The sequence below is a fragment of the Sphaerodactylus townsendi genome, linkage group LG01 (assembly GCF_021028975.2).
Source record: "Sphaerodactylus townsendi isolate TG3544 linkage group LG01, MPM_Stown_v2.3, whole genome shotgun sequence".
Classification (NCBI taxonomy): Eukaryota; Metazoa; Chordata; class Lepidosauria; order Squamata; family Sphaerodactylidae; genus Sphaerodactylus; species Sphaerodactylus townsendi.
Window position 1 is genome coordinate 15,096,769 of NC_059425.1, and position 21,191 is coordinate 15,117,959.

General features: G+C 47.7%; 1 protein-coding gene across 1 annotated transcript in view; it reads right to left on the reverse strand.

Annotated features, from left to right (window-relative positions):
- Window positions 1-20,218, reverse strand: part of MPZ (myelin protein zero) — a 32,256-nt gene extending 12,038 nt beyond the window's left edge. Inside the window, exons 1-2 of the mRNA XM_048511668.1 lie at window positions 20,067-20,218; window positions 4,527-4,693 (exon numbers count right to left, since the gene is read on the reverse strand). Of these exons, the coding sequence (XP_048367625.1) occupies window positions 4,527-4,693; window positions 20,067-20,133 (234 nt within the window). The 5' untranslated portion in view covers window positions 20,134-20,218. The remainder of the gene's footprint in view (window positions 1-4,526; window positions 4,694-20,066) is intronic.
- Between the last annotated feature and the right edge of the window lie 973 nt (window positions 20,219-21,191).

The following is a 21,191-nucleotide window of genomic DNA, read 5'->3' on the forward strand; positions in this document are numbered from 1 at the left end:
CCTGCAAGTGGATCTGGCTATTCCGCACAGCTGCAAAGTGCATTGAAAGTGGATTATTCTGCATGTGCGGAAGGGAGCCACAGAGCCATTCTGACATATGGGGGCCAGTGTGGTGGATTGATTAGTGTCTGGCTCAGATCTGGGGGGACCCAGGTTTGAAACCCAGCCTCTGTCATAGAAACTGGCCAGCTGGCTTTGGTCCCACAAGTTGTGATCGACCTCGTAGACTATCTCACAAGGCTGTTGTAGAGAGGATAAAATGGAGGAGGAGAGAATGACCTTGTAAGCCATGTTGGGGAGAAATAGCTAAATAAATATACTCGGCAAGATGTTCATTCCAGGGCCCACGTTCCTGGCCTGCTTTTCTATGCAGCCAAAGAGGGGGACCTTGTGGAAAACACAGATAAACAGCTCTGCATTCTTGGGCGGAGGGAGTGCAGATAAGATAACCAACTGCCATTTCCAGACAAAAGAGATCAGATCCCGTGGAGACAAAATGGATGCTTTGGGAGGAGGACTCCGTGGCACTGCCCCTTGCTGAGGCCCCTCCCCTTCCCAACCTCCACAGGCTCCGCCCCGAAATCTCTGGAAATTGAGCTTGCAACCATATTTGAAACTCTCCTGCATCCACAAACTGTTCCTAGTGGCAGCTGACACTTTATTCGTTACATTTATACTCCTGAGAGTACATTTATACTCCTGAGAGGAGCAGCAGTGGCGTAGGAGGTTAAGAACTCGTGTATCTAATCTGGAGGAACTGGGTTTGATTCCCAGCTCTGCCGCCTGAGCTGTGGAGGCTTACCTGGGGAATTCAGATTAGCCTGTGCGCTCCCACACACGCCAGCTGGGTGACCTTGGGCTAGTCACAGCTTCTCGGAGCTCTCTCAGCCCCACCCACCTCACAGGGTGTTTGTTGTGAGGGCGGGAAGGGCAAGGAGATTGTAAGCCCCTTTGAGTCTCCTGCAGGAGAGGAAGGGGGGATATAAATCCAAACTCTTCTTCTCTTCTGAGAGGGTGGCCAGCCGCAGCCTGGGAAATTCCTGGAGATCTGGGGGAAGCTTGGAGAGGGGAAAGCTGCTCAGCTGGCATATGATCTCTGTGGTACACCATAAAGTCTATTTGGCAGAGCTGCCCTCTCCTCCGGGGCAACTGATCTCTGAAGTTGAGGGCTTCCTGGAGGTTGGTAAATAGGGATGCCAGCTTCCAGGTCAGACCTACGTGTTGTTGTGGTCCGCCAGCTCTTCTCTCTGGGAAATCTTGAGAGACTTTAATAACACCCATGCTGGTGGAACAGCAGTGGCTGAGGACGCGCTGTTGCGCGCTATGATAGCACCAGGACTCTACCTTGAAGCAGAGCAAGAAACTGCTCAATGTGTGTGACATATCAGCAGGTGAATACCGGAAAGGGAAAGAAGGTACCACCTGGAGGCCGAAATTGAGCAGCTGGGCCTTTCCAAAACATTCAACTAGACTACGCTGAAACGCCCAGGAGAAATGGATGTATTTAATTGCTAGTGATCGTTTGCCAACTAGCGGGATGGCTGGAAGCATACCCGGTGAGAGCTGCAACTTCAGGAAACGTGGCTCAAATATTGTTGAAGGTAATAATACCCTGATTTTGCTCTTCTGGAGATCACAAAATTGGACTGGTTTCAACACTTAGCACACAGGTGGCTGAACATGGGGATCCCAGCTGATCCCAGTTCGCATGGAGAAAATGGATGCTCTGGAGCAGGGGTCTTCAAACTATGGCCCTCCAGATGTTCATAGAGGGGAATTCCCATGAGCCATAGCATTTGGCCATGCTGGCAGGGGCTGATGGGAATTGTAGTCCATGAACATCTGGAGGGCCATAGTTTGAAGACCCCTGCTCTGGAGGGTGGGCTCTCTATACCTCACTGAGGTCCCTCTTCTCCCCAGTTTCCTCTCCCTTCCCCAAAACTCCTGGAGTTTCCTAAACTGGAGCTGGCAACCTTACCCCCAATCTCCCACTGGTTTCCCGGAGTAACTTGGTAACGGCATTGTCAGTTCTAGGTTGGGAAATACCTGGAGATTTTGTAGGTGGGGCCTATAGAGGGCAGGGTTTGGGGAAGGGAGGGGCTTCCGAGGGGTATGATGTCATAGAGTCCGCCTTCCCAAGCTGCCATTCTTTTTTCCAGGGGAACCAGTGGTGGGATCCAAAAATGTTAGTAACAGGTTCCCATGGTGGTGGGATTCAAACTGTGGCGTAGCGCCAATGGGGCTGGGTGGGGCGCGACAGGGGCGTGGCCGGGCATTCCGGGGGCGGGGCATTCCTGGGCGGGGCTGTGGCAAGGACACAGCCGCTGCACCGGTCCTTGGGTGGGAAACGAATGCACGCAGGCGCAGGCTGCCACGCACGCCGGTGCACCTCCTGCTAGACTGCTTCAAGTTCTGCGCGCTACTAAGAACATAAGAACTAGCCTGCTGGATCAGACCAGAGTCCATCTAGTCCAGCATTCTGCTACTCCCAGTGGCCCACCAGGTACCTTTGGGAGCTCACGTGCAGCATGTGAAAGCAATGGCCTTCTGCTGCTGCTGCTCCTGAGCACCTGGTCTGCTAAGGCATTTGCAATCTGAGATCAAGGAGGATCAAGATTGGTAGCCATAGATTGACTTCTCCTCCATAAATCTGTCCAAGCCCTTTTTAAAGCTATCCAGGTTAGTGGCCATCACCACCTCCTGTGGCAGGATATTCCAAACACCAATCACACGTTGCGTGAAGAAGTCTGCTGAGAGGAGGGGCGTAACTAAGGCAAAAATCACATGGCAAAATCACCAATTAGTCACCCCCTCTCGGCACACACAAATAATTAGTAACCTACTCTCGGGAACCTGTGAGAACCTGCTGGATCCCACCTCTGAGGGGAACTGATCTCTGTTTCGTAGAGTTCTAGGAGTTCTCCAGCTACCACCTGGGTGTTAGCAACCCTACCCCTACCCTTCCTCCAAGCAGCTCATGATAATAAGCCTGGATGGGGTTATTTCCCTTCCGCCACACAGCAACCCTGTACGTATGAGAGAGTGACTGTCCAAAATCACCCAACTTTCCTGGCTGAAGGAGGATTCAAACCTGGTCTTCCATGTAGGGGTGTACCTACAGAAAATGGCATCCAGGACAAGCTCTGAAATTGTGCCTCCCCCCCCACAGATCCAGCTATTTTTCCCCAGCATGGTGTAGTGGTTAAGAGCAGGTGCACTCTAATCTGGAGAACCAGGTTTTATTCCCCACTCCTCCTCCTGAGTGGCAGAGGCTTCTCTGGTGAACCAGATGTGTTTCTGCACTCCTACATTCCTGCTGGGTGACCTTGTGGTAGTCACAATTCTCTTAGAACTCTCTCAGCCCCACCTGCCTCACAAGGTGACTGTTGTGAGGGGGGAAGGGCAAGGAGATTGTAAGCCCCTTTGAGTCTCTTTACAGGAGAGAAAGGGGCGATATAAATCCAAACTCTTCATCTTGGAACCAGCTGTCCAGTTGCCAGGTCTACCACTCGTTTTTCTCACAGGTAACCAACTCTCTGGAGGGCTGGTTACCCTCTTTAAGAAGACTGGGTCGGCCTGCTTTCCAGAGAGGCCAGGTCTATCCATTACTGTCAATCCCAGGTAGACCAGCTCACCAGAAGGCTAGTCTACCCACTTTTGGACAGAATTGGTAGACCTGGCCTTCTCGGAGGTCAGTTCTACTGACTGATTCTTAATAGGTAGCAGGAAGACTAGCAGTGGTTCAGTCTGGGTGCTCCTAGGCAAGTACCATCCAGGGCTCAGATCCTGGCTTGCCCCACCCTTAAATACATCAGTGCTTCCAGATAGCCAAACACCCTGACTATTTCTCCACATAGGCATTCAGAAGTTATGCTGGCTAGCACTCTACGTACAGCATATGTGCTGTTTGCATACTATGTGCCTTTAGGAGGAGGAGGAGGAGGAGGAGGAAGAGGAAGAGGAAGAGGAAGAGGAAGAGGAAGAGGAAGAGGAAGAAGAAGAGGAGGAGGAGGAGGAGGAGGAGGAGATTGGATTTATATCCCCCCTTTCCCTCCTGTAGGAGACTCAAAGGGGCTTACAATCTCCTTGCCCTTCCCCCCCTCACAACAAACACCCTGTGAGGTAGGTGGGGCTGAGAGAGCTCCGAGAAGCTGTGACTAGCCCAAGGTCACCCAGCTGGCGTGTGTGGGGGTGCACAGGCTAATCTGAATTCCCCAGATAAGCCTCCACAGCCCAAGCGGCAGAGCTGGGAATCAAACCCAGTTCCTCCAGATCAGAGTGCACCTGCTCTTAGTCACTGCTCTTAGCTACTACGCCACTGCTGCTCCCATACTTATCTCCCATACTTATCTCTGCTTATGTGCAACATAGCTATTATTTATTCACAAAAATCCCATTGCCAGGCAAGGTGTGCCGGAGGCGGTTTTATTTATTGCAGAGCCCTCTGCGTGGTATGGAAGGTTTCCACATCAACACTAGGTGCGCTCCTCTAAAAAGATCCCTACTGGGGAGAGAAGAAATCTTACTGAAATGCTGTCTCTGCTGTACTCCGGCTGAAAGTGCCAAGTGATCGAAATGTCATCGGAGATCCACTCCCTCGACCAGAAGGTGCAGGAAAGCGTGACTTTGGAGCCCACCCTGCCATAGATCTCCCGGTCCGTGTAAACGTGAATGGCTAAGGTCGGAGATAGCACTGCAAAAGGGAGAGAGAGAAACAAAGGTTATTCATTCCTTTTCTTCATGGGCTCCATATCCTAATGTTGCAAGCCTGGGTAACGTCTTCAGCTTAAAGCCCACGGCTGCATTCATTACGTGGCAAACGACTGTCCTATGGAATGTACTGCCAAAAGATCTGTTTTATTTAGCGTTCCCTTTATGTATACTCCACCTCTCTTGCTGACTCATGGATCTAAAGCACTGCGCGCAGATGGTGTAGGACAACCAGTGGGGAGGCAGATATACTTAAACAATACAGAAAGAGGATTCCAAGGTGAAGAGAACGCAATAAAAGCACGTGGAGCTGCAGTTGCAGCGGATTACAACCCGATTCCATAATAAGGCAGTTCTACTCTGCCACAGTTCTAACCTTTTTAAAAATGCCCTCTTGAACATTACGGTCTTGCACGCGCCATCTGCTAGCTCACAGTCTTAAATTAGACGCATTTACAGATGGGTGCAAGCTAGCCTGATCTTGTCAAATCTTGGCAGCGAAGCACCATCAGCCTTCATTAATACTTGGATGGGAGGCCACTGAGGAAGTCGAGGGATGCTACAGAGAGGCAAGCAATGGCAAAGCACCTCTGCTCGTCTCTTGCCTTGACGATGACGATGACCCAGACTGGCCCGATCTCATTGGCCGATTATGCGCAGGTTCTCTGTCTTGTGGCAAGGGGGAAGATGAGTTGAGGCAAGATGTCTTGTGTTTCCTTGAGCTCCGCTTTCACTTTCCCGCTTCCCCGTGCCAAGCAACACCGCTTTAAGCATGAGTTTGATTTTCTTTGTCGCCAGAGCGATGGTGGTTTGCCAGCAAGGCCGGCTTTGCCTCGGACATCTTCCCTGCGCCTGCTGCCAATCTACCCAGCTTCTCTCTCCCTCACGCTCCTGTGCGTGCCTCCCCCTTCCCCCCTCCCTGTGGTCATCTCCTTCCTCCTCATTCTGCCTCAATCGCTCCCCCCCACCCCTGCCAACTGTTTTCTGACCCAGACTGGCAGCATTTGGATACAGAGGGATTATTGTGAGCGCTGTCTGCTTGGACAGACGGGGGAATAAGCAGTTTGTGTTAAACAGAACACATTGCCAGCCTCCCAGCCTGTGGGGGTCGGGAGAGCGTGACAAAAGGCAGATCAGTGGGCAAACAGCCGGCAAAGAATCTTTTCTGCATTTGTTATTTATGAGAGTACAGTATCGATATATCAATATAAACAAAGAATCGTTGCATTTGAAAACGTGACGTTTGGCTCCAAATGGCAGATTGGCCTTTTTCCTCACCCTCTCACTTCCAGCAGCCGTTGCAGTTATCAGCAGGTTGGGAGAGAATGTCTATAGGATGAGTTATGAACGGTGGGCTACAGTGGGAATGTTAGACTGTGGCGTTGACAGAGGCTTTCTCCTCCCTCCAAAAAAGCATCAAGATTATTGCAAGGGGATTTCTCCTGCCATGGTCTGGTAAACATTTGCATTGAACTGGTTCTGGTGGGTTTTCCGGGCTGTGTGGCCGTGGTCTGGTGGATCTTGTTCCCAATGTTTCACCTGCATTTGTGGCTGGCATCTTCAGAGGTGTATCACAGAGGGAAGTCTGTTACACGCTGTGTCCAGAGAGAAGGAAATGTTTGGAGTATATATTGTCCATGTCCCAGGGTGGGGAACCAATCAGTAAGTGTTTGGGTGGAACTTGGGTGGAACTGGGACATGGACAATATATACCCCAAACATTTCCTTCTCTCTGGACACAGCGTGTAACAGACTTCTCTCCGTGATACACCTCTGAAGATGCCAGCCGCAGATGCAGGCGAAACGTTAGGAACAAGATCCACACAGCCCGGAAAACCCACCAGAACCAGTTGAATCCGGCCGTGAAAACCTTCGACAACACATTTGCATTGAAGTCCATCCCTCCCTCCAATTACTGAAAAGAGCGCTCCCTCCTGAAATCTCAGTAGCAAAATTGCAATACACATACAATATTTGAATTATTATAGTTATTGGACTACTAAGATAAGGTGATTTCTTCCCTGGGAGGACAGAAGGTATATCCAATCACATCCAATGGGAACCCATATGTGGCTGGGCTAGGGTGTACAGGGTGGAGTTGTCAATCTAATAAATGTGAAGCTGTTCAGCCCCGCAACCAGAAACCTGGAACCCCAGGGGAAAGGGTAATGCCTGACCTACTGCATACAGGGTGAGAAGCGAACATGCCCCAATGCAAAGATTGCTTGGTGAATGCTCCTCCTAATTGCGGAAACCTCCTCTCGTCCAGCAGGACTCTTCTGGTATACTTAGGTGCGCTAAATGCAGGTTCACTCATTTGTAATCTGACAGGCCCCTTCCGCACATGCAGAACAATGCACTTTCAATCCACTTTGCAGCTGTGCAGAATTGCAAAATCCCCTTGCAAACAGTTGTGAAAGTGGATTGAAAGTGCCTTATTCTGCATGTGCGGAAGGGGCCTCAGCCTTTTCACTCAAACACATTTGCATGATTTGCTGTTTGGGATTTTCCAAATCTGTTTTCTAACATTCGAAAGAGTGCTTACTAAGTTATCTCTCAGACATCGATCCAGAGAACGGTCCGAGGACGTGGCGTATCTCGATGTTAGCCGTGTGAATCCAATCAGCCCTGGCGCGATCGAAATATAACCAATTACCATTTAAAAAACGGAACCGGACGATAAAGCTGCAATGAAAGCCAAGCAATTGGCGCGGGCAGCGAAAACACAAATTAAAATGTTAATTAACTTGTCTTCTCAAATAAAAATGATGGCTTCCTCGTTCTAATATAAAGCCATTGCTACACTTCTCTCTTTTGTGCCATCTCTTGATAACGAGCGAGGGCCAGAACAACCTCATAAAATAAATGAATGTTCCTTTTGGGACACAAAAAAAGCCTCAGTGTAGACCCAGGATGGGGTAGAAGAAACAGTGTTTGTATTTATACCCCGCTTTTCTCAGCTGTGAGGAGTCTCAAAGCAGTTGCAAATGCCTTTCCTTCCTCTCCCCACTACAGATCCCTTGTGGGTAGGCGAGGCTTTGAGAGTTCAGAGATACTTGTAACTGGATCTAGGTCACCCAGCAGGCTTCATGTGGAGGAGCGGGGAATCAAACCTGGTTCTCTTCAGATTAGAGGCAACTGCTCTCCATAGAATCGAAAGAGACCCCAAGGGCCATCAAGTCCAAGCCCCCTACCATTCAGGAAGACACAATCAAAGAACTCCTGACAGATGGCCATCCAGCCTCTGTTTAAAAACCTCCAAAGAAGGAGACTCCACCATTCTTCGAGGCAGTGAATTCTACTGTCAAGCAACCCTTACTGTCAGGAAGTTCTTCCTAATGTTTAGGTGGAATCTCTTTTCCTGCATCTTGAATCCATTACTCCTTGTCCCCGTTTCTGGAGCAGCAGAAAACGAGCTTGCTCCATCTTCAACCTGACATCCCTTCAAATATTTAAAGGTGGCAATCATGTCACCTTTAACCTTCTCTTCTCTAGACCAGTGGTGGCAAACCTATGGCACGGGTGCCAGAGGTGGCACTCAGAGCCCTCTCTGTGGGCACGTGCAAACAGAGTGCCCCCCCCCCCCATCTAGGCTGGCCTGGGCTGCTGGGCTCGATTCTTAGCATTAAACCTAAGACCCAGTTTTGGGGAAGCAGTGTAGATGATCCTGTTAAGTGCTGTTAAATCCCACTGATTTTCATGCGAAGAACTAAAGCACGATCCTTTACCTGGGAGTAAGCTCGGTTGCTGGCAATGGGGCATGCTTCTGAGAAAACCCTTCTAGGGTCGTGATTCACCCACTGGAAGTGTTGCACGGTTGCTTCAAAGCAAAGCCACCGACTACCACCAAGCCCACTCCTGGGTAACGCACGCCTTGGAGCCCACCGTTTTTTCTAAACGAAAACCTCAGTATTCAGGTGTTGGCACTTTGCGATAAATAAGTGGGTTTTGGGTTGCAATTTGGGCACTCGGCCGCGAAAAGGTTCACCGTCACTGCTCTAGACTAAACATACCCAGCTTCCTAAGTCTCTCCTCGTAGGGCATGGATTCCACACCGTTTTGGTCGCCCTCCTCTGGACCAGTTCCAGCTTGTCAGCTTACACACAGGACATGTTACTTGTCTTCACTAACTGGAATTTTGAGGTAGACTGCCTTTGTACACAGAGTTCTCTGGGGAACACGGGGAAAAATGGATGCTTGGAAAAATACCATATTTGGGTATCCAGTCTTCAAATGGGCTCTGAAGATCTCCCGGAATTAAAGCTAGATAACGTAATCTTTGGAGAATTGACTCTATGACATCAAACCCCATTTAATTGACTCTATGACAGTGATGGTGAACCTTTTTGAGACCGAGTGCCCAAATTGCAACCCAAAACCCACTTATTTATCGCAAAGTGCCAACATGGCAAATTAACCTGAATACTGAGGTTTTAGTTTAGAAAAAACGGTTGGCTCCGAGGTATGCGTTACTCGGGAGTAAGCTTGGTGGTAGTCGGTGGCTTTGCTTTGAAGCAACCGTGCAACTCTTCCAATGGGTGAATCATGATCCTAGGCGGGTTTACTCAGAAGCAAGCCTCATTGCCAGCAACCGAGCTTACTCCCAAGTAAGGAATTGCGCTTTAATTCTTCGCATGAAAATCAGTGGGGTTTAACAGCGCTTAACAGGGTTCCCTACACTGCTTCCGCGAAACTAGGTCTTAGATTTAATGCTAATAATCGAGCCCACTGGCCCAGGACAGCCTAGATTTGTGGGGTGGGGGTGGGGGGACACTCTGTGTGCGCCCACAGAGAGGGCTCTGAGTGCCACCTCTGGCATCCGTGCCATAGGTTCGCCACCACTGCTCTATGACATCTCCCCTCCTAAATCCACCTCCCCCAAGCTACCCCTCACAAAAAAAAAACCTCCAGGAATTTCCCAACCCAGAGTTGCTAACCCTGCGTCAAATGCAGGCATCAACCTAGACGTTCAGCGTTAGGCCCCTTCCGCACATGCAGAATAATGCACTTTCAATCCACTTTCATTGCACTTTGCAGCTGTGCGGAATAGCAAAACCCACTTGCAAACTATTGTGAAAGTGCCTTATTCTGCGTGTGCGGAAGGAGCCCTAGTCTTGACACAGAGGCTGTGCAAACAGACACCAAGTAACAACATCAGGGGCCCATAGCATGAAGTGGAGGTGTACAAATCCCTATTGTTCCAACGGGAGAACTCGGCTCCTGAGAATCGCTCACTGTGCCGCTCTGTAAGACTTCGTTGTGCTCCTCCACTGCCTCCTCCATCCATTTGCCGTGTGGGAGGCTCCTTCGGCAGACGCTAGCTGAACTCCACCAACACCCTCCCGATGTCCGCAGAACATTGCTGAGTTCCCCAGAACCTTTGGCGTCAAAGGGGAGCATTGTGCGCTGCACAATCCTCGCCTTTTGTTCCGCCTTCAACAGCACATTCCACCACATGGACAGTTTCCCCGAGCTGGGAGGCTTTACCCTTGCTCTTTCAGTACTCTGCAATGTGAGTTGGGCGACAGTGGCATCAGCCATACTCTGTTCCACGTAAAATCGTTAGGACGGCGAGTTGAGGTGCAGCGACTGATCAATTGGTGTGCTTCCGCATTAGAATATAGTTCCGAACGAATGTGAGAATCATCATTCATTTTTACACGCAGCCTCCGTCAAAATATTCTTGTGTATTATTGAACATTGTGCTTTGATACAAGAGCATTTATAGTCCATTGAACGAAATATATGTTTACTTTCAAATGGGGGGGGGGGGGGAAGCAGGACCAGGTCGGCACTAGGACCCAGGTGGATCATTCTCAAACAAAGAAGGTCTGGCATGTTTTGCTCTGTGGCAGAGGAATATACAGTCTACTATCATCTTTATGTGGAACAGAGTATAAATAAAGAGGTGGTGAGCTCCCTCACACTGGCAGACTTTAAGCAACAGCTGGACAAACACTTGCCAGAGATGGTCTAAGCCAGTGGTGGCGAACCTATGGCACGGGTGCCAGAGGTGGCACTCAGAGCCCTCTCTGTGGGCACGTGCAAACAGAGTGCCCCCCCCCCCCATCTAGGCTGTCCTGGGCTGCTGGGCTCGATTATTAGCATTAAACCTAAGACCCAGTTTTGGGGAAGCAGTGTAAGTAACCCTGTTAAGCGCTGTTAAACCCCACTGATTTTCATGCGAAGAACTAAAGCATGATCCTTTACCTGGGAGTAAGCTCGGTTGCTGGCAATGGGGCTTGCTTCTGAGAAAACCATCCTAGGGTCCTGATTCACCCATTGGAAGAGTTGCACGGTTGCAAAGCCACCGACTACCACCAAGCCTACTCCTGAGTAACGCACGCCTCGGAGCCCACCATTTTTTCTAAACTAAAATCTCAGTATCCAGGTTAAATTGCCGTGTTGGCACTTTGCGATAAATAAGTGGGTTTTGGGTTGCAATTTGGGCACTCGGTCTCGAAAAGGTTCACCATCTCTGCTCTAAGCTGATCCTACATTGAACAGGGGGTTGAGCTACATGGCCTCTATGCATCTTCCAACCCTATGCTTCTATCTTCACGTGTTCATGTTCGTCCACTGGTTTGAAACTGGTCTGGTACTGAAGTTCAGAACATACATTACAGGGAAGATCCGTGATAGAATCCGTGATTGAAAAAGATGTCCAGAGAATATCTCAATTTGTGCTGGGGCATGCGGAGTTAATCATGTTGCTTCCCTGACAGAAATTGCTGCTTCCCTGAAAGAAACGGCCCTTCCTTGGCTTTTCAGCCCAAAGTATCCATGATTGCACCTGCCTTTTGTCTATACTGCAGCTAATATCAGCCAGGAGAGGGGGAGAGATCTCTATTGCGGAAAACCCTCAAGGAAAGATTTAACCCTTTCCCATAGTGCCATAACCCCAAGACAGTCAACTCAGCCAGCTGCAGTTTTATAATGTTAAAATAAGCATCAAGGTTCTGTTCTTGTGTTTTCAGCCCCCACAGATATGCTGTCTCTCTACATGGACGGTCCGTTTACCTGTGACGCACAACTGCGAAGCTCTCTGACCAGCATAAAGTACTATTCAGAGATACACTGCCCCGTTAATGGAAGTACCATTTTATTTCCACAACTAATACCCATTGATAGAGCTATCTGTCACTCTAAAGTCTGTCTGATTTGGGCTCTAGGAAGCTCACATGCAAGAGCTGTAGGTCATTTCCCCTCTCTTGGTATTTGTTCTCTGCATCTGGTGACCAGATGTTTCATATGCGGTGTAGTGGTTAGAGTGTAGATAAAGGTTCAGATTTTAATTCAGCCATGAAGTTCAGTGAATGACCGCGGACTGTTTGTTCTATCTCGCAGGATAAAATGGAGGATAAAATGGAAGAGGGGGAAACTGTGTATGTTACCCTGAGATTGGAAGGGGAGCAGGATACAAATGTGATAGATAGCCAGTGGTCAAATGTGATCGCTAGCTACCTAGCAGAGAGCCAGTGTGGCGTAGTGTTTAAGAGCAGTGGACTCTAATCTGGATAACTGGGTTTGACTCCCCATTCTTCCACATGAGTGGCGAACTCTTATCTGGTGAACCGGGTTTGTTTCCCTACTCCTACATATGAAGCCTGCTGGATGACTGAGCTGGTCACAGTTCTCTCAAAAGTATATCAACCCCACCTACCTCTCAAAGCATCTGTTGTGGGGAGAGGAAGGGATTTGTAAGTTTCTTTGAGATTCCCTATGGCTGAGAAAATCCAAACTCTTCTTCTTCTTCCTCCTCCTTCCTACCCTATTTGCCCAGAGCTTACTGAAAGCCATCTGAGGTCAGCACTGTATCATGTGGCGATGAGTTCCATACATTAATCACACTCTGAGGGAAGATGTGGTTCCTTTTGTCAATCCTGAGCGTACTAGCAATAAAATGTAGCCCTTCTGCTTTCCAGTGCATAAATGAGCTCTTAAAATCAAGATGGGATGTCTGACTGTGAACTTTCTGAATATATTTAATTGGGTACAGGATATATAATGTACAAATATTGACAAATAGGCCCCCAAAAAGCATAAATTCAGCCAAGTTTAATAATGCAGTAGCTATCATTTCTGGTGCAAACCTGTTTAGACTTGTGCTTAAAATGCACAATAAATTTTGTCATAAAATCAAACCATAAAAATGCCTAATTCTACATCTGGGATACATTTAATTTGAGAAATGATGTACATTCCCCAAAATATGCCTTGACTGTCATATTCTAGAGTCGATCATTTGGAGGCCAGTAGCTTCTAGTAGATTTTTAGCTTGCCCTTCTTCCAAGTCGGGTGGTATACATGGATCTTTCCCCCCCCGTTCTGTCCTTGCAACAACCCTGCGATGGAGTTGTGGCTGAGGGAGAGAGAATGTGACTGGCCCAAAATCACCCAGTGACCTTCAGATGTCCTGCTATCACAGTTGATCTCCGGACAACCAAGAGCAGTTCTCCTGGAGAAAATGGCTGCTTTGGAGGGTGGAGTCTATGACATCATACCCGGCTGAGTCTATGACATCACACCCTTCCCTAAACCCCACCCACCCCAGGCTCCACCCTCAAAATCTTCAGGTATTTCCAACCAGAACTTGGAGGGTGGAGTCTATGACATCATACCCGGCTGAGTCTATGACATCACACCCTTCCCTAAACCCCACCCACCCCAGGCTCCACCCTCAAAATCTTCAGGTATTTTCCAACCTGGCTTCAGGACAGCGGAGTGGGGATTTGAATCTGAGTCTCCTGGATCCTAGTCAGATGCTCTAACCATTGCAGAACACTGTGCTTGATTGGTTTGAAAATAATGCGGAAATATGAAGGACCTTTGCACATTGTGTACGTTGTGATGCCAGAAGATAAGCGCAGGCTTTTTCAGCAGTTAAAGTTCTTAAGCTGGTAGTTGTAGGTTTCCCGGCGTGTGTGGTAGTTTTAACACAGCCACAGGCCAGAAAAACCCACCACAGCCGGTTGATTATGGCTGTGAAAGCCTTCGACAATACGTTGAAGTCCTTTACTTGGTAGTACTTTCTCTCCTGTTTGGTGCTGGAAAGTGCTGTCAAGTCGTTGTGAATTTATGGTGACCCCGGAGGGTTTATGAGGCAAGAGATGTTCAGAGGTGGTCTGCCATCGTCTGGCTCTGACTCCGGACTTCCTGGTTGGTCTCCCATCCAAATACTAACCAGGGCCGACCCTGCTTAGCTTCTGACACCAGACAAGATCTGGCTAGCCTTTTTAACCATGCCAGTTTTACAACAATCCCACACTTTCCTATAGACAGAAAAGTCCTTATATATTTATACATATAAGCAGAGAACCAGCATGGTGTATGGCCTAGGACAGTGGTGGCGAACCATGCTGGCAGGAGCTGATGGGAATTGTAGTCCATAACATCTGGAGTGCCAAAGGTTCGCCACCATGGGCCTAGGATGTGGGAGACCCCCCGCCCCCCAACCATGAAGATCATTGGGTGATCTTGGGTCTAGCCTACCTCACAAAGGTGCAGTGAGGAGGATACAATGTCTGTGGGAGAACTATGTACAACACTTTGCGCTCCTGGGCTGAAAGATGGGGAGATTATATGTAAGCACATAGGCCTTGTTTATCAGTGTTGTAAGTCATATTGTCAACTCTGGACTGGAAAATTCTTGCCTGGGACATCTTCAAATGGGACATTTGCACGTCTTTCTTATGAAACCAGGTAGGAAGAGCTGTGCACCGCAACTTAAACCAGTCACAAAATGGCCGCCACCACATAGCTGCAGCAGAAGGCGGAGCAAGCCACAAAATGTCCGCCGCAACTGACCCTCAGTCCCACAGTGACAATCTCTGTGTTTTGGCGGCGGCTGCCCAAGCAACATTTTTTAAAATCTGCTTAGCAAATTGAATCTCCAAATCAAATGTCTTGCCGAACAAAAGGCTCGCCTGGCCCTACTCACTTGCCAAAAACTCTTGTTGGGTGCCCAGAAAGGCTGGCACCCCATGTTAGTCACCTCAGACTTAAAACCATCGTTACATTTGCAAGAGAGATGAAGCGTCTTTGGCCCACTCTTCCTATTAGAAGCGTCTGAAAAGGAAGTATTTGAATACCTCTCCCTTGAAATGAAAAACGGGATATCTAGATAGCTTCAAGAGCTTTTCCTTTGTCTGTGCCTATGAAATTCTGCATGCCGAGTGAGTATGTTCCTCTTTTCTCTGGAAAAAAAGGTAGATCCTACAGCAAGTAAGGTACTTCTAGGAAGATGCTGTGCAGACCTCAAGACACACTGTTCCAACATCTAACAAAAAATAATTCCAGTTAAAATTAGGGGCATGGCATTTGCATCCTAATAAAACCAGGAGACGTCTGCTCAAGAAGTCTGCATTCAGCTTACTGTTTGCTGCAAAGATTTGCCCGGACTGAATAAACAATATATGCGGGGTAACAAGGTTGTGCATAAATTGTCCATCTGAGCAGTTTGCAGGATCAAAGAAACACCCTTTCTTAACAACCTGGTATGCCTTCCATTATATTAATTGCGCGAGAGAGAGAGAACACATCACACATATATTTTTCTTTGTCCTTCACAACTGAGATGGAAGCAATTGTTCCCTTTGAAATGGTAAAAGTGTGCTTTTTACTGTCATTACTGGGATAATTTTCTTCTCCATATCCCCCTTCACTTCTCTTTTATGGTCCCATTCATTTCTTTGTGTGTGCATTATTAATACTTTATGTTCCAAGTTATGCTCTTCACACTTTACTGAAGCATTCAGTAAACATAGTGTGCTGAAAATATCAGAGAGTTTCACAGGGCAACACTTTTGGGGGACAAAATCATTAGTGCCTTTGGATCTCTGGAAGCCATGGCACCAGTCCACACCTCATATCTATTTGCATGCAAAGCAACCAACTGTGTCTCAAACTAAAGAAAGGGGTGAGGCTTGAAAGACCGGGAAGCAAAGGTTTAAGGATCTCTGTGGGCACCTTTCTTGGACACAAGGGGTCTTCCCCGAGGAAAGAGTTCTTCCGCGGGCGGAAGCACCTGCTGTGCAGATGGAAGCCTTCTAATGCTGGTGGAAGGTGCCGCTGTTGGTGGGACAGATCCAGAGGTGGGATCCAACCAGTTCTCACCACTTAAGAACATAAGAACATAAGAACATAAGAACAAGCCAGCTGGATCAGACCAGAGTCCATCTAGTCCAGCTCTCTGCTACTCGCAGTGGCCCACCAGGTGCCTTTGGGAGCTCACGTGCAGGATGTGAAAGCAATGGCCTTCTGCTGCTGCTGTTGCTCCCGAGCACCTGGTCTGTTAAGGCATTTGCAATCTCAAATCAAAGAGGATCAAGATTGGTAGCCATAAATCGACTTCTCCTCCATAAATCTGTCCAAGCCCCTTTTAAAGCTATCCAGGTTAGTGGCCATCACCACCTCCTGTGGCAGCATATTCCAAACACCAATCACACGTTGCGTGAAGAAGTGTTTCCTTTTATTAGTCCTAATTCTTCCCCCCAGCATTTTCAATGAATGCCCCCTGGTTCTAGTATTTAGTATTCTCTAGAAGTGGTTACTAACTTTTACTGAGTGCCGAGAAGGGGTTACTAAAGCAACCTCCCTGCCCAACAGGGACTGGAGGTGCGTGTGTGCGGCGGCGCCACTGTTTGAATCCCACCACCATCGGAACCTGTTATTAAAATTTTGGGATCCCACCACTGGACAGATCTGTAGGATCCAAACTCTGGATCTGAATGAACACAGGAGTTTCACGCACGCATTGACCATTTGGGAAGTATTTTGCTAACGTGAAATGTTTTCCAGTTTTTAAATTGTACATTTAAGGCTAAAGCTCTACACAGTTTGGCACTCCAACTGACAATGGATTACTGGGGTCTCAGACAGGCAAACATCTTTCTCAGTACTGGCTACCTGATAACTGGAGGTGTGAGGAACTGAGCTTGGGACTTGCATGTGCTCTACCGTTGAGTAACTGCCCCTATTTATCATCAAGTTTAATTCTTTTCCCCAATACCGGGCTATCTGGAGGAGGAGGAGGAGGAGGAGGAGGATTGGATTTATACCCCACCTTTCTGTCCTGTAAGGAGACTAAAAGGAGTCTCGCCAGACCACGGCCACACAGCCCGGAAAACCCACCAGAACCAGTTGAATCCAGCCGTGAAAGCCTTCGACAATACATTAGACTCAAAGGAAATTACAAACTCCTTTCCCTTCCTCTCCCCACAACAGCCACCTTGTGAGGTAGGTCGGGCTGAGAGAGTTCGGTGAGAACTGTGACCAACCCAAGGTCACCCAACAGGTTTCATGTGAAGGAGCGGGGAAACAAATCCAGTTCATCAGCTAAGACTCCCCCATTCATGTGGAGGAGCGTGGAATTGAACAAAGTTCTCCAGATTAGAGTCCACAACTCTTGACCGCTACACCACGCTGGGCCTTCCCATGGCCCAGACTGATCGTGTATCTCAAGGATACTTTCCTAGAAGGAAGACTCATTGACTAGATCTGAATAGGATTCAGAGAAGACCTGGGCCATTCATGCACGTATGGTCTCTTTCGTTGTGAGTGCACGTTCTCTTCAGGTTTGTTTCTTGATTTCTCACATGTTTTTGGCTTTCAGACTAGAGCACAGGTGTCAAACTCGCAGCCCACCAGATGTTATGGACTACAGTTCCCATCATCCCTGCCAGCATGATGCTGGCAGGGGATGATGGGAACTGCAGTCCATAACATCTGGAGGGCTGCGAGTTTGACACCTATGGATTAAATAATCCCCACGCTTTCTGAAACTTCTGTAAGTGCAACTTTTTCTCTTCCTTCACAGGGAAAGTGAAGAACAGCCACAGGCATTAGGCTTTCTTTGAGTTTTCTCACTCCTCCCTGCCTTCCCCTGCCCACACCACAGCAATTCCTCTCACTCCTTAGGACACCATTTTAAAACAATCACCTCGAGTGACAAAGCCCAAGAGCTAAGTAGATCCTTCATCTACAAAAACCTCAGAATACCAGATAGTGTGAACAAACCACTGCACAATTCATATCACTGTAAGTGGATTCGTGAAATGTCTGAGAGATGGGATCGTTGCTGCCTGCCAGCAACAATAATCAGTAGTGAAACTTCCACATTCAGAGGCAGTTTATCTCTGGATACAAGATGCAAACAAAGATCAGTCTTCACATCTGAGCTGTGAGTTTTTGTATGACTGGCCTGATGGAAACCAAATTTTGAAACTGTTGGACCTTGGGTCTGATTCAGCCCTGTGATGGGATGTTTATGAGATCCAGCATGGTACTGGTTTTTAAAAAAATCAAATTAGAAGCTGGGAGACCTGGGTTCAAATTCCCATTCTGGCATAGATTTTGCTGGATACTTTGATCCAGTCATACTCACTGATCTTACCCTACTGCATAGGGCTATTTTGCGGGTAAAATAGGGAAGAGAACACCTTACATGTCTTACAACTAGACAACTAGACATAAGAACACCTTACATGTCTTACAACAGAGCCCTTCGGGGACGGGGCGGGATAGAAATTTAAAGTATAAATAAATAAAATAAATAAATAAGAACAGTTTTTCCCCGAATGCCATCACTCTGCTAAACAAATAATTCCCTCGATAATGTCAAACTATTTATTATATATTTATTATATAATTACTGCACTACTTTTTTCATCATTCCTATTACCCATCTCCTCCCACTTATGATTGTGCTGACATTTCATTTCATTTATTTTATGACTTTACATTTTATGTTTTTAGTACTACTGATTGTTTTTTGATTGCTTACTAGACCTATATGACAATCATTAAGTGTTGTACCTTATGATTCTTGACAAATGTATTTTCTTTTATGTACACTGAGAGCATATGCACCGGAGACAAATTCCTTGTGTGTCCAATCACACTTGGCCAATAAAGATTCTATTCTATTCTAATCAATTTGAGACAAAATTGCAGTAGATAGATTCCCTTAAGACTTCAGATGAGCTGGGATTCAAACACCAGTCTGTCAAATTGTCCAATAAATTATGTACGAAATTCCTTTTAAAAACCCCAGCTGATTGGACACAAAATTGGAGGAGGAGAAATCTATTGATGGCTGGAAGTCATGATAGCTAAATGGAACCCTCAGATATGAAACAAAGAAGAGCTATTGTCTTCGTGGTCAGCCCGTGGGGCTTCACAGAGACACTTTTGTTTAGAAAACATGACATTCCCACCCCCTTTTTAGCAGTCAAACTGCAGCCAATTTATGGCCACCCTGTAGGATTTTCAAAGCAAGAGGCGACCAGAGGTAATTTGCCATTGCCTGCTTCTGCATAGCAATCCTAGGGCTTCTTTGGGGGTCTCCCATCCAGGTCCTAACCAGGGTCAACCAGGTCCTAATCAAGTCCTAACCAGGGTCAACCAGGTCCTAATCAAGTCCTAACCAGGGTCAACAAGGTCTGGCAAGCTCAGGGTAACCAGGGTCAACCAGGTTAGCTTCCCTTAAATGACTCTAAACATTAGAGGGAGGAGGGTGGAACGCCATCTGACGCTGTACGGTTCCGGGTTTTATTGCTGCTAATCAGTTTTATGTTACGTTTTAAGCTGTTTTTATCATTGTTCACCGCCCTGAGCCCCTAGGGGGAGGGCGGTTTAGAAATCAAATAAATAAAAAATAAAATAAATCATCAGACAAATGTTGGCATTTTCAGTATTGTTTGCATGCAGCAGCACCACAAGCAGCAGAGAATTCTGGGAAGCTGCCCGAACATTCTAAAGGTGGCAGTTAAAATCCGTTGGTCGTGTTCTGTTGTTCCCTGACTGACTGACTAAGTGAAGAGAGGTTTCTCGATGTACTGCTAACCAGTGCTATGCAAAAGCGCTCTGACTAAAAGATACTGTAAAAGCTTGCTAGCACAACCAAAGCTGTAACAAACGATGAGCCGTGAATGTAACCCATATATATGTGACCAACCAGGGTCAACCAGGTTAGCACCCCTTAAACGACTCTAAAAACTATGGCCCCTTCCGCACATGCAAAATAATGCGTTTTCAAACCACTTTCACAACTGTTTGCAAGTGGATTTTGCCATTCCGCACAGCTTCAAAGAGCACTGAAAGCAGTTTGAAAGTGCATTATTCTGCATGTGCGGAATGAGCCTATCAGACAAGTTCATGGAGGAGGTTATTCAGGGCTATGGGGTGGGATGCTGAACGATGGCAGGTCTGTGAACACCGTCCTCTTCTCGGTAAGCTTTTGGCAAACCACCTTGTCGGAATCAGAACCCTGGGTTAGGTGGAACTTTTAAGCTGTTCGGAAGTCCCTATTGGCTCTCTGTTATCTCCCATTTCCCACTGCCCAGAAAAGCACTTACCCATCGCTGAAACCAGCACTGCAAGAAGAAAGACGCTCTCCTGCCCCAGGCTACCCTGGGATCCCATGGCTGTGGGTTACTGTACAGTTCCCAGCCACATGGAGGGACAGAACTGGCAGTGGAGACAGCGGGGTCCTTTCTCGAGGATGCCCTGGAGGGTGGCACCCTTGGTTTAAGAACCCGGCCAGCCTGGGCAGGGTGCCGGCTCTGCAGAAAACCCGAGCCAATGGGAACTTGGCATTCAGTTTTTTTGGGGGGGGGGGGGCAGCTCTTGAGACCAGAAGGGGGAGGGGGGAAAAAGCAGAGAGGGACAAAAGTGAAAAGGGGCTATTTATGATCATGCTGTGGAAAAAGGTGGTAAACACGCTCAGCAGCATTGCCGAGTAAACAGTGGCCATTGTTCAGGCGCATTCCCCGCGTGTTGCATAGGCGGTGCCGCAGCCTCCAGCAGGAATGCAAACTGGCCTGAAGAAGAGCATCACAGAAAGTGAGGGGCTGGACCAGGGGGGTCTGCAACCTACGGCTCTCCAGATGTTCATGGACTACAATTCCCATCAGCCCCTGCCAGCACGGCCAATTGGAGAGCCGCTGGTTGCAGACCCCTGGGCTGAACTTATAGGCATTCGATTAACAAGAGATATTTAATCAGCAGAGGTGCGGAAACAGCCTCCAGTAGGAAAGAAGAGAGCCAGAGATACCTTGAGTTGCTTTATATAAACGTTTTTACTAACTTAAAAGGGGGAGGGTTACATGGAATAAAAACAAATCCAGTATTGCTCTGTTACATATTTACAGCACTAGCTAAACACTCCAGACTACATCTTGCTCTACACCACAGGTGTCAAACTCGCGGCCCTCCAGATGCTATGGACTACAGTTCCCATCATCCCCTGCCAGCATCATTCTGGCAGCAGATGATGGGAACTGTTGTCCATAATATCAGGAGGGCCTTGAGTTTGACACCTGTGCTACTCTATTCTCTCATGTTGTTGTGTGCTCTTCTACCTGAAACAAAGAAAACAAGTTAGCTTTAGAAGTTCTGATTTAGGTGCTCACTAACATGTAAGCCAGAGGTGGGATCCAGCAGGTTCTCACAGGTTCCCAAGGGTAGGTTACTAATTATTT